At 36.7% G+C, this 14,221-nt stretch overlaps 1 protein-coding gene across 5 annotated transcripts in view; it reads left to right on the top strand.

Moving 5' to 3' along the window:
• The window catches only part of ERCC8 (ERCC excision repair 8, CSA ubiquitin ligase complex subunit), a 34,693-nt gene that overhangs the window by 5,161 nt on the left and 15,311 nt on the right, over positions 1–14,221 (top strand). For all 5 annotated transcript variants that reach the window (XM_054054058.1, XM_054054059.1, XM_054054055.1 and 2 more), the window contains 7 exons: positions 137–232; positions 383–484; positions 4,463–4,586; positions 5,780–5,861; positions 6,483–6,551; positions 8,513–8,579; positions 11,395–11,498. In XM_054054058.1, the coding sequence (XP_053910033.1) occupies positions 137–232; positions 383–484; positions 4,463–4,586; positions 5,780–5,861; positions 6,483–6,551; positions 8,513–8,579; positions 11,395–11,498 (644 nt within the window). The remainder of the gene's footprint in view (positions 1–136; positions 233–382; positions 485–4,462; positions 4,587–5,779; positions 5,862–6,482; positions 6,552–8,512; positions 8,580–11,394; positions 11,499–14,221) is intronic.

Below are 14,221 nucleotides of genomic sequence, written 5' to 3'. Positions count from 1 at the left end.
AATGGGGATGAGTTAAATGCATTCAGGAAGTGAGAAACTACAGTTTGAGCTGTTCAGAGCTACGTAGTAACATTCTTGTTGTTCTTGTTTTTTTGTTCTTGTTCACACCTGTCTCTTTTGTTGTTGTTGTTTTAAGGGTTCTAAGCTTGGAATTAAATAAAGACAGAGATGTGGAAAGGATACATGGAAGTGGAATCAACACCCTTGATATTGAGCCTGTCGAGGGAAGATAGTAAGTATATATACTTTAGATGGTAAACATGTAGACAACTCTGTTTCAGTACTATGGACTTATTTCCTTGCTGAGCACTTGGTTATATTGAGCATACTGAAATCGTGTGTGTAACCTGTTGTAACCTGTGTGCTTTGTTAATGCTTTCAGCATGTTATCCGGTGGGTCAGATGGTGTTATCGTACTTTATGACCTTGAAAACTTGAGCAGAAATCCAAATTACACATGTAAAGCACTTTGTTCTGTGGGAAGGTAGGTACCCAAAAATTGTATTATAATTCATATTGATACCTCTTGTGTGACCAGCATTAAGCTTGCAAATTAATGTCTATTCTTATTTCTAGGATAAAAAGACTGTAGCGAGTAGTGCCAGAAATCTTTGAAGGCTAGCATGATGCATTATGGTTTTTGGCATGCAAAGAAATGCCAAAAGAAATTTTTTGAGCATTTATGTCATTTACTAAGTGACAGGAGCTAATTGTGTTTTCCTGATTTGTCTAATCTAACAGTTGCAATATACGTGTTTTATGGTATTGTTTGAGTAGATTTTCAGCAGTCATTAAAATGGAGCTTATATTGTACTCGTGTGGGAACTAGAGTGGTTGCTGTACAGCACGCTAAAAAAATTAGTACTCCAGTCTTGTTTTTCTCTAGTGTTAAAACACACAAAAAATTAGCCCTCTTTCAGGTCACAGTTCTTCACCTGTGATTGTTTCTTATTGACTCTGCGCCGGTAACTATAAGAAAGTAATTTTGGGGCTGTTGTGGAACTATTCCTTGTATTCCCCCATTACATTTATTGTATGTATTGTTGAATAATTATATATTTAAGCAAAAGGAAAATAATCTTTGTATAACCCCCTTCCTCTTCTTGCAAAAAATTCTGATACAGATTTGAAGGTTTTGATTTTATTTGCTTTCCCCATGCTCCCACCTTTACTAATAGGTATTTTAAGTTCACCAGGAGTTCACCAGATACAGAAATAATTAATACAGAACTTCTTAAGAACATGTCTGAATGAAGACGGATTCATTACTGACAAAACTAGGATGTATTTTTCTGAAGAACAGGGTTCTAGTATACTGTGTGTTATCTATATAAAGACTCAAAGCCTTTATTGATTTGTTAGGCTTTCCCTGCAGGCATTATAAACTTGTCCATTTTCGACACTAAGTGTTCTAGCATAAGAGGTTTTTTCCTTGTGTTTATCTAGTAGGTTAGGACTTCATCTGAGGCTCATAATAAGTTATATCCTACTCTGTAAAAATTAGTAGCTTCATTTTCCCCTTATTTTTTCCCAGTCCTCAAATTGTTTGAGGTTTAAGAGCTACACGAGTAAGGCTGACAAGAACAGAATAGATTTGGAACAATAAAAGGCCTAAATGGTATCTTGGACCATAAGAAAGAAATCAGTGATAGAATATGCATCAAAACAAATGGGTAGAGAAGAATCTACTGCAAGTAAGGTTCATTTGGTGCATGTTCATGACTGGGACTTTTTGGACAAAATTCATTAATATTGTAATTATGAACAAGTAAGGACTATACATCCCCAAATCTTAAAACCAAAATGAATTCTGGAATAGATAAAGCAAACTAAGGAAATATATGCTGAGAAGACACAGGATGAAACTGGCAAGTCTGTGCTAAAGTCATGTCATTGTTAACTTCAGGAGAATCTGATTTAATGTAACACAGTGTTCTAAATGATAGACTTATTACTGTTGCTTAAAGTAATCATAGCAGGTTTTTTGCCTCAATTATTTATTTCCATTATTCATGTGGCTTTCTAGTATGTTTTAAATAGTTATTATAGCTAATTAGCTACAGATACAGCTTCAGATATTGGAATATTATTTTTTCAGACTTCATGACATCATAAACGAATTTATAATCACCTGTAAGAAACACTCTGACCTGACTATCTGTTTGCTATCTTTGAAGCATATGATAATGATGTATTGCAAAAGTTTGCCTGTGTTCCAAGTTTGCAGTTCTTAGTAGAGGCCCTTTGAAACTAGTTGTGAATAGACTCTGAACTGGGTCTGCCGAGGGTCCAGGAGTTTAGAATATCAGAGGAGATAATTCTTAATGGTAGGCTATGATTTACTCAGTGTTTCCTGTTGAGAACGTAGGACCACTGTTGCAAAACACAAGAACTTTCCTTGTTCCACTGAGAGTCAGCACACAGCACTTTACATGGTTCATATGATCCATGCTGTCCTGTGGCAAAAACTGGCATTTAAGAGTAATTGAACAGTACCACTTTTCTAGATAATACATAGCTGATGCTTGTGTGTAAGGTGTTTAGGATGAATGAATGGCAGTGACTTTACTATCCATAGAATTACTTTTATATTTTTCTTTAGTAGAAAAAGGATAAATACTGCATATACTGGGGTTCACTAACCACAGTTCGTGCATAACATACTGCCCTCAGACATGAAGCCAGGCTGGATGGCGTGTGGCCACTGCTAAGCCTAATCAGATCAAAAGTGATTCCTGCAGAGCTACTCACTACTTAAGTTTTCTTAGTTCATTTCTCAGCCCTCTGGAATGCAGTCCAGTGTTTTGCACCTACATTTATTGTACCAAGGTGATTAGTTCCATGAGTTTAAGGTGGTTAGTTCCGTAAGTTTGAGTTACTTCACACAGTGCACACAAATGCCTCTGCAGGAGAAAGTTCACTCTGAGTCAGGCTTGATTTCCTGGTACTGCAGGTACTAAAGTTTTTTATCTTGACTCCTCTGTAGAATAAGAGCACAGAGTGTGTTGACTTTTAGCACCATGGCAAAATAACAGGCCATTCTGAGGGTGTGCCTCAGAAATTAGCAATGCAGGGGTTGGTAACATGAGCTCAACAGTTGCTCAGTCATTCTTGCTTAGTGTTGTCTGTGATAAGGTCCATGCTTTCTAATGGCCCAAGTAAGCAGGAAGGTTTATTAGCTGAAGTGTAATGCCAGGTGTTTACAGAATATCTGCATCTGCATTTATACAGCGATACCCCTGCAATAGTTATCACTTTGCAATCCCAAACGCTTGAGAGAACAATGCAAAGACAGGAGCCAAATCGAAGAAATCATGTGAGTCCTTCACTAGCTGCAGATGGAGCCAGTTGAACTATTTTTGCATGTGTACTCCATCTGGCTGGCATGGAGTGAATTTTCTTCATACTAGCTTGTATGGTGCTATGTTTTAGATTTGTCACCAGTCTTGATAACAGGCTGATGATATTGCTGAATATCTTGATATTGCTGAATAGTGCTTGCATGGTGCAAAGGCATCTTCTGTTCCTCACTCTGCCCTCTCAGCAAGTAGGCCCAGGGTAGACAAAAGTCGAGGAGGGAACACAGCTGGGAGACCAGACTCGAGTTGTTCAGAGAGATTGTGGTACTGTATACCATACATGGCTAAGCATTGGTTAGCCTATGGTGAGGGATTGCTTTTGCATCGCTTAATTTCCTTTTTTAGAATGTTGTTTTGTTTCCTTTTACTTATTAAAATGCCTCTATGTCAACCCACAAGTTTTCTCAGTGTAGAACGCGTTACTTAGCTACCTAAGGGTAGCCCACAACAAGATGGTGTTTCTGAATATGGGAGCATGGGTTTGGGCTGTTGAAGGTAGATCCATGTGGATTGAGCTCAGATATGTGGCCTGTGAAATACGTGAAACAGTCTGTATTGTTCATAGATTGGTCTTATCCTGGAACTGTCAAAAGTTGCTCTGATGTCTCTTCTTCCTGCTACTATTAATTTACTATTTATATTACATTCTGTCACTCTGCATAGTAGAGTTGAAAGTTTCGTATTGTTCTTCCTCTTTCATTTCTGAATGCAAAAATTAAGTATCTCTCCGTAACTCAGTCCTCTGCTGACTTCTGTATATATTAATTTCCAATAACTATACAGCTGTAATTATTATTTAATAATAATGAATTTTTTAAGTGTGTATTTGATTGTATTTTTCAGTGCATCTGTTTTGAAGTCAGTGAGATTCCACAAGCATAAATGGTTTGTAATGTTAGGCTTTTGCTTTAAACATTAAACTTCAAAATTTCAGAAGACACTAGAGACTTTTATGCCTCAAGACTGAGTGTCTTAACTTGAGATATGCTACAGATACTATATTTTGAAAAATTAACTGTTTTCAATTTGCCATTGAGTATCAGGACATTTATAAGGCATTTATCAAGACTCTTGCCAACTAGAATCTATTCCTTGATTTTTAGGAGCCATCCTGATGTACACAGATTCAGTGTGGAAACAGTCCAGTGGTATCCTCATGATACTGGCATGTTTACATCCAGCTCATTTGATAAAACCTTGAAAATATGGGATACAAATACTTTACAAGTAAGAGAGCATTTCTACAGCTTGCAGTCTTCTTTGTATGCATGTTATTCATTCCATATCTGCAGTCCACCCAGAGCTCAACAGGACCACGCATCCAGAAGTATGAAAAACAGCTAGTTGAATTTAGACTATGTAAATTTGTCCACCAAGGAATCATCTGAAGTTCATTCTTGGGGATTGTTGAGTGAAATGGTAGTGTGTAGCAGGGCTAATTATTTTTAGTAACCAAATTGCTTTAACTCATTAATCCTCATGTCTAATTGTTGAACTGTGAATTCTGGACTGCAGTTTGTCTTGTTTCCAGTATGCATGTGTATTAATGGATTTAAACTGATGCTGTTTGATTGTTTTTTCGTGCATAGTGAAAGAATTAAAAGAAATAAGAGGTCCGTCATCCTATAGACACAACAGAGAATATATTTTACCCTTTTTTTTGTGAGATGTAAAGCTGTGTTTGCAGTTACTGAACCTTCTCATAAATGCAAAGTTCAATTCACTTTCTAGGTAGTTCTGTGAGCATCAATTAGAAGATGTAGTGTTCAATTAGAAGATATAGTGTTCTGCCACCAAATGGTGTTTCTGAAAATGTAGACAACTTTTTTTAAGAGTTTTTTTTAACGTATAGTATTTTAGAATGACAGAACAAAAGCTGATTTGCCTGTGAAAGTAGTTGTACTGATTATTAAAGCCAATAGCTTATTTCATTATTTTTTAACAAGGGAGCTAATAAGTTTGTGTGGCTTGGGTTTGGTTTATTTTTAAGGAGCTGAAGATAATACGTGATGTTAATTAGTGGCAAGGGGCTTCTAAATTTAGTCAAAGTGCCTCTTTCCTGTTGAATTTTGTCTCTGTATTATAACTTTATTGTTTGCTATTTATTCTTGCTAGCTTTTAAAATTTTTGGTAATTTTTAAAGCATTTCCACTCATGCTTCTGATTAGCCAGTTTTCTTGGCCTTTCTTTGGGTTATCTCTGAGGTTCTGGCATAGTTGTTCTAGTTTGCCAACAGGTTTATTTACCTTGCAACGTTTACATGACCTGGTTTCTAACCAGAAGAGTTTTTACTATTTACATACTAACAATATTTGTATTAGTCTCATTTGTAGCTGTTATTTGAAAACTATTTAATGAAGAGGATTTACATTCTTATAACATACTTGCTGCTGTGAGTAATTTGATCTTTTTCTTATCAGTCTGCAGATGTATTTCACTTTGAGGGAACTGTCTATAGCCATCACATGTCTCCAGTTGCTACAAAACACTGTTTAATAGCAGGTATTTGTGTGTTTTTAAGAAATGTCCTATATATTTTGGGGTATAGTAAAAGGGTGTAGTATTCAGTAGGGTTTCTTTTCCCTCTACTGTCTTATTTTTATGTAATTTGAGTCTTCGTAAGATGTAAGATCATTAGTAAAATAAAGTATTATCAGTTAGTCTGATGATGTCGATAAGAATATTGCATTTGTTCTTCCAAAAAAATACCATCAATTCTCCTGGATAAAAATTCCTAAGTGTATTTTGGTTTCCCTTCATTACGTAAGTTAGCATTTACGAGTTATTATATTCAAACATACTAAATTTTGTAAAAGGGAGGATGTCGCTTACATATGCACAATTTAACTATGTTTAGTAAAAATAATATTTAAAGATTTTTTATTTTATTTTTAAGCCTATAAGTCATGTCCTGTTTACTCTCAGTTTCTGATTTTTACTTGTTATATGGTAAATTTACTTGGACTGAAAATGTAAGTCTGTTAATAGAATACAGTGCTATGACTAATTGAACTGTTGTGCAGCTAACATTTTTCTTCTATTTCTTTGTCACTGCTAAGATTTTATTGTTGTTCTTTCAAATGCTGAGTTTTTTTCTAGCTGCCTTTGTTTCTCTTGTTACAGTTGGTACCAAAAGCCCCAAAGTACAGCTCTGTGACTTGAAGTCTGGATCCTGTTCTCACATTCTCCAGGGTACTTTTTTAGTCTGAAACATAACTGTTAAACAATAACTACTTTGAGTAAAACAAGTCCTGTAAAGATACACTGTATACAAGTATTCTTTGTAAGTAACATGACTAGTTTCTTTATTGCCAGTTACGGAAGTTACACAGTGGCAAAAGTTCTTTTGGGTGTTAGTCCAGAGCTAATGAATGGGATAACACAACTATTAATTAATGAACAGTTATTACAGATGCTTGAGCATTTTAATGACCTAATCAACAATGATTACCATTTATTACACAGTTACATATAGCCATTAGTTTTGTGTTTGTGGAAATTCAATATGGGGTGCTGCTTAAAACAACTGCAAAACAAAAGAAAACCCACCACCAAAATGAAAACAAGGTCACTATTTTTAACAAAATAGCCTGTGGAGGTGCTTGCGTGAATTCATTTAAGAAGTTTCTGTATAACAGACAGGACACAACTTGCTATAGAATGATGGTAGCTAATCCCTAGTTACCCAATTCAGTAAATGTAGGGGTTTATTGGTGTGTAATCTATTACTGCTTGCACTTAATGAGAAGTTGCCCTTCATGTCTCTCTTCTAACGTTTACTCTTTGGCATATGAGTATACGCATGCTCAAGTGAAGGCAATTATGAAGATAAATCTTCATGCTTCAAACCAGCGGGGCAAGAGCCAGATCTGATCTATAAACTGTAGAGAAATGTTAGCTTATATACAGCAACATGCAAATGCAGCTCTATCACAGCTCAAATCTGAAAGCAGCCTAGATACTTTCATGTCATGCAGGGCTTAAGCCAGTAAATCTTTCTGAACTGAATCAGCCACAACGGATGTCTCAATGTTCTGTTTCTAGAGCTGGGAGCACCAGAGAGTAAAGACACAAGGATAGTTCTCTAGAGGATCAGTTTGGTTTCAGAAGGGCTTCTTAATTTTGACCCAAGTTAGTGCTTTGCAGGCACAAACTGTTTGTGTCTTTGAACACAGCCTAGTACACTTAGCTCAAATGCAGTATCAGAGAAACGACTTCCAATCTTGTAAGACCTATATCACGGAGATTTTTTTCCATTATCCTGGGCATCACAGTCCTTTGATTACTTCAGGTAATGGAAAACCTGCTACTAGATATCCACAGACAAGGTGCTTCACAAAGCTCTAAGTTGCACTAGCACCGAATGTATTTGTAGATCTTAGTTTATTTTTTAGCAATGTGTTTCTGTTATTACATAAAGTGTGATTGCAGTCTCTCCAGTTAGGACACCTTGCGCTTCCTGTTGTCTCTATTAGTCTAACCTTTTAAAAACTTTCCAAGTTTAAAAAAGTGTGTTCATGTATATGTATGTATTACTTACCACTAAGTTGCACTGGTTGTAATATCTTCATTTGCTAAAGTGGTAGTAAATCTTCATAATGAACTATGAAGACATTTATTTTAATACTTCAGTCCTAATTAAGGGGAAAAATATCCGTAATTCAGAACAAGAGTATTTGAGGATAAGCTGAATAAAATTTTAATCTTAAGTACATAAGGTGAATATAGTTTTTATTAAATATTTTGAAAGGATTTGAAGAAAAGCAGATGGAAAGTTCCTTCTGCATGTGAGAACACCAGTGCTAGCACCAAATTTAGTAACAGTATTTAAAGAGGAGTCAGTAACTGTAACTGTGCTATAATGTCTTTCGCATACATAAACCCATCTTTGTTATCAAAAGTTATACACATATAATAGTCCATGTATCGCTTTTAGCTCACTGCAGTCCCACTCAGGCAAAAGAAAGAAAGAGGAATAACCTCTAGCTCCAAATATTATATTTTGACAAAATTAAAATTCATGTTATAGTTTAGATTATTGTTCTGAATTCTATAGAACTAAGTATTTGCTTTTATTTTTAGTTCTTTACATTAAATGATGTTTATAAATATTTTAATAGAAAATTATGTGAGTTTTTTCATGTTACTTTTAGGTCACAGACAAGAAGTACTGGCAGTGTGTTGGTCCCCACGTCATGAATATATTTTGGCAACAGCAAGGTAGAGATGTTGTTGGGCTTCTATATGCACTAAAAATGTCTGATGGTAAAATATAATGTGTTTATTACACATGTTTTTTACAATTCAAATCACTTTTAAAGTTAGTTTTCATCATTTACTTTAATGTCTTCACAGTTTTGTAGATCTTGCCTAGAAAAACTAAGCCTTAAAAGCTGCTGAAGTGATGCCTATTTTATAGGAAGGTTGTACAGAATTTTGAAATAGTTGCTTTTAAAGGTATAGAAAAATCACAGAGCATGATGAAGGTAATTAGCATTAATTACTATGCACATTGCTAATCTGTTTTACAGCAAAGTGAAACCTGTTTAGCTCAAAATACCATCCTGATTAATCATGTTTAATTATATAAAAAAATATACAGTGGATAGCTCGGGTGATGGGTAATAACTTTCCGGGCTGCAAATTTGGGCTTTTTTTTTTATTATTCATTTCAACCATTTTCAGTCTGGAAGATCCTCTTGGTTTTCATATAACTTGTTCATATGTTAGCTTTTGATTATAATATGGCATTTTTTTCTCCTCTTAGTTTCATGGCTGGCTTGCTTTTCCTTTTGAATTTTGGAGAGCAACGTCCGTTTTATAAGTTAAGAGTGAAATTTGGATAAGTTGGTATCACAACTGCATATCCTTGACTTTCCAGTTTCTGAAAAGGCTTAATGGTTTAAAGTTCAACGGCTTAAAAGTTTCTGATAGGTTTGATATAATTAGGAAACTTTCTAACAATGTGATTTGTTTTAGCAAATGAAAAATTGCTTCTTTGTTTTTCCATCGCAGAAATAGTAGCAAATTTTATTTACTAACTATTGACCTAGTGATATCTCTTGAAACATTTTGCTTCAAAGTCATAAATTTAATCTTCCTGTGTTGTCATGTTGCCTTATGATAATTGCATGTTAAACAAGTTTCTTATGGCTCCATTACTTAATTCAGTGCTATAGTTGAACTACTAGTTCCTAATAGCGTAACTCAGTTTTGCCATCTGCTAAGACAAATATGGACAAGAACTGGCAACACTGAGATAATGAAGAGGAAGTGAGAAGAAACTGACTAGTACTGCTAAAAGGAGAATCTGGACTAATCTTGTTTATCAAGAGATGTGACTGTTTTCCAAAACATTTGTATGTTTGCTTGTGATCACTTCACAGGAGGGAAAATATATTTTTGGGGCTTATGTGACTTGCGTATGAAATGTGTTATTTCAGATTTGTCTGGGATGCTCAACTTCTCCATAGTTTTGGCAGAAGATGGGAAAAGTCATGGAAGAGATGTTTTTTTCTGGGTGTCTTATACACACTTGAGTTTCGGGCACTAGAGAAAATTATAAGCTCTCTCTTGCTCATTAGCACTGGCTAGAAAAGATTAGCCAATAGGAACTGCATCATCAGAAATGAATGACCGTGAGCTTTCATAATAAGGAAGCTCTTTCTTATGCCTTTGTTAAGAATATTTCAATGAACTACCTGTAGTTTGTTGCTCACTTTACAGTTAGTTCAAGCTTCAGCAATTTCTCTGTTCACAGTCTTAGAATATTTGTTTGCAGGAAAGTAATGTGTTGCCAGCATTATTCAGTTGTAATACTGCTTGAAAGTTAACAGAACCAATCTGTAGTGGAGGGGAGCACAAAAGAACAAATTAGTCATTAGCTTTGTCAGATGCAGAATAGACAAGGAGTAACAGTTAATTTGTTTTGGTTAGTTGTTGTATATATATACTATATATATTCCCAATATTAATGCACCAATCTAGCTTGAGAACACGCAGAAAAAAAGCTTGCAGTTAGAAGGCTGCTTTAGATAAGTAGTTTGATTGGATGTGTTTTCCGACTGTAGATTAAAGAGATGGAGTTGGTTTTTGTTTAACTGGAGTGAAAAGTGATTTGTAGTTTGGTTTTGTTTTGTTTTGCTCTAAAAGGAGGATTAACTTGCTAGGAACTGTCCAAATAGTTACAGTAAATACATCTACATTAGTGATTTAGTTCATGGGAAGTGATCTTTTCTGTGAATTTACCTCCTATCTATACCTGGGAGTTTTGTGTTGTACACAGAACTATACTACTGGAATGCTCAAATCGAGCTGCACACCCAGGAGCCGTACAAAGTCACCTGCCTGCAATATTGGAGTCTAAACATGTAGCTCTTTCTAACAGCTACCAAAGCTTTTGTTGCTGCCAAAGACACAATGTGAGCAAATCGTGAACATGCAGGCTGGGAACCAGAGTGAATCACAGCAGTGTGAAGCTTGGTCTTTCCCTCCTGGTCTTTTCCTCCCTGGTAATGTAGACAATGCTGCTGAGCTCCTACAGAAGGAAGCTCCTGGTGTTTCTCTGCTGTAGCAATGTATGACTACACAGTGTTTAGATTATACATGTAGCCAATCTGTGTACCACTTACTCCAAAGATCTGTGATAGCAAGAGGCTGAGTTCCCAGATGACTGTTAAAGACACTATAGCTACAGTTCAATCAACAGAAGAATTAGCAAGTTTACTCCTGGTGTGTGTATGTATAGAAGGGTGTTAGGCTGTCGACAGCGGCAAGCATGGTGTGTTGTAGACAAAGATTCATTCAACCTTAGGTTTCTGTAGTGTACCAGCTATATTTTTTAATTTGTGTAAATTAATATCAGAAGTCTATCTTGGGAATGGTTAAATGAAATTCTATTGCCTGGAATTGAACTGCGTGGTGAGTATTTCAGAAGCTATTGGACCTGGGTGAGTCCCAGGCGGCTTGGCTAAAAACAGTTCTTGAACCAGAGTGCACACAATTTCCCTAATGTATACAAATCTGCTTTTTGTAGTGCGGACAGTAGAGTAAAATTATGGGATGTGAGGAGAGCAACTGGATGTCTCACTACACTAGATCAGCACAATGGTGAAAAGTCCAAAGCATCTTCTGAGGCAGGTAATACAGAATAAAACTAGTGGTAGACCATATGTAATTATAAGCATTCTTACGTTTCTTTAAATGTGTTGAATACTAAGACCAGCAAAGAGAGTAGTGATAATCCTGTTGCTAGCTACTGTGTAACACAGACCATGGAATTTTATTCAATTACTTCTGTTACAGTAGCAGTGTTTGTAGTTAGGGATCTTGTTTAGAGAGACCTCCTTGCCAACAGTCTTGTTTCTGTTCTAAATCTAAATTGGGAAATTTTGCCGTTGGTTTTATGGGCAGAAGAATTCGTTCCTGCTGTAGATTAGGTGTCATAGAAACAGCAATCACTTCGTACTTCCTAAAATGTTCCAGTAGTCAATCACCCTCCTTTAAAAAACAAGGTAACACAAACAAACCCCACGAAAGTACATTCCTTTTCCTGTAGAAATTAGTCTTGCTTCCAGTGCAAGCCTCTAGAATATTTTCTCATATGTGGTGCTGTAAAATCAGATATAGCCCTTTTATACTGCATAAAGCATACAATGAAGCATAAATTTATGATTATAGTTAATTTTGCAGGAAGCTATATTACATTCTATTTCAATACAATCAGATGCATTAGTTGTGCTTCTTGTCTCAATTGTCATTAACTGTAATATTAACATTTTTGTGTATCTTTAGGTCCCATTTCCATACTTAAAAAGAAAGAAAAAATCAACAACCTGAGTTAAAAAGAACTTCAAATTGTAGTTCCAAGAATTTTGGTCAACTCTGGACAAAAGAGATTTATTTTTGGCAGATCAAGGAAGTGCTTGAACAGTCGCTGTGTAGAGATAGGAACATCACAAAGTAGAAACTGTGTAATGCAGCACTCAACAAATGGATTTGCATAGCACAAATTATCGTGATTTAACCTACAAGTCAGTCTGACTTGTTATATGTAACTTAAATTGCCTGTAAAAAAACCATGCAAATCTCTGTAAAGTCAAACTAATTTTCCAAAATGTACCATGAGAGAGTACAAAGTAGCAGTAAGTATTTGTTTTAGTAAACATGCCGTCTACCCTTTAAATTGTGATGAAGTAATATAGATGTTTGGTGTTGACAATTTCAGATGTCATTGAAATTCAAGATATTATTGAGATGAAAATGCTCTAAAGAAATCTAAGATTTATGAAAGAAGAAAAAATTGCACAAAATTTCTTTTACAAAAACCAAAATTTTTGTAAGTCCTAAGGTAATTAGTGCTATTTTGACATGTCTTCTTCAAACACAACAACTTCCTTTTCTACCTTTTCTCTGGCATGTTTGATTTTTTTTTTAATATAATCTAATGGCAATTAGATTAACTAGGATATAAAATATATTGAAATACAGTTGAACTAAACCAAATGCAACTAGCAACTTTTTTAGTAAAATCTCTGAAAAACAGGCAACACTTTTTAGCTAAGAGGTATGTCTAAATTGTGTACTGCAGTATAATGCAGAGACACCTTATCCATTTTTCAGTGAGTTAATTTGTGGGCACAATAATTAGGTTTTCAGTGGTGTTACTGAGTAGGATTTTAGCTACTTTAATATACTTAAAAATATTCAGTATTGCAGGGTGAACTCAATGGAATATATTTATAGTACTCTATCACAGAATCACAGAATCACAAGGTTGGAAAGGACCCATTGGATCATCGAGTCCAACCGCTCCCAACACTCCCTAAACCATGTCCCTAAGTACTTCATCCACCCGTTCCTTAAACACCTCTAGGGAAGGCGACTCGACCACCTCCCTGGGCAGCCTGTTCCAGTACCCAATGACTCTTACTGTGAAGAATTTTTTTCTGATATCCAACCTGAACCTCCCCTGACGGAGCTTCAGGCCATTCCCTCTAGTCCTGTCCCCTGTCACTTGGGAGAAGAGGCCAGCTCCCTCCTCTCCACAACCTCCTTTCAGGTAGTTGTAGAGAGTAATAAGGTCTCCCCTCAGCCTCCTCTTCTCAAGGCTAAACAACCCCAGCTCTCTCAGCCGCTCCTCATAAGACTTGTTCTCCAGCCCCCTCACCAGCTTTGTTGCTCTTCTCTGGACACGCTCCAGAGCCTCAACATCCTTCTTGTGGTGAGGGGCCCAGAACTGAACACAGTATTCGAGGTGCGGTCTCACCAGTGCCGAGTACAGAGGGAGAATAACCTCCCTGGACCTGCTGGTGACCCCATTTCTGATACAAGCCAAGATGCCATTGGCCTTCTTGGCCACCTGGGCACACTGCTGGCTCATGTTCAGTCGGCTGTCAACCAGCACCCCCAGGTCCTTCTCTTCTGTGCAGCTCTCCAGCCATTCTTCCCCCAGTCTGTAGCGCTGCATAGGGTTGTTGTGCCCCAAGTGCAGGACCCTGCATTTGGTCTTGTTAAACCTCATCCCATTGGTCTCGGCCCAGCAGTCCAGCCTGTTCAGATCCCTTTGCAGAGCCTCCCTACCCTCCAGCAGGTCGACACTTCCTCCCAGCTTAGTGTCATCTGCAAACTTGCTGAGGGTGCACTCAATGCCTTCATCCAGGTCATTGATAAAGATATTGAACAGAGCTGGACCCAGTACTGAGCCCTGAGGAACTCCACTTGTGACTGGCCTCCAGCTGGAGTTAACTCCATTGACCACCACTCTCTGGGCCCGGCCATCCAACCAGTTTTCAACCCAGGAGAGTGTGCGCCTGTCCAGGCCAGAGGCTGACAGTTTCTGCAGCAGAATGCTGTGAGAAACT

The sequence above is a fragment of the Cuculus canorus genome, chromosome Z (genome assembly GCF_017976375.1).
Source record: "Cuculus canorus isolate bCucCan1 chromosome Z, bCucCan1.pri, whole genome shotgun sequence".
Classification (NCBI taxonomy): Eukaryota; Metazoa; Chordata; class Aves; order Cuculiformes; family Cuculidae; genus Cuculus; species Cuculus canorus.
The sequence above is the reverse complement of the archived record's forward strand: the minus strand, read 5'-3'. Positions and strand labels throughout refer to the sequence as shown.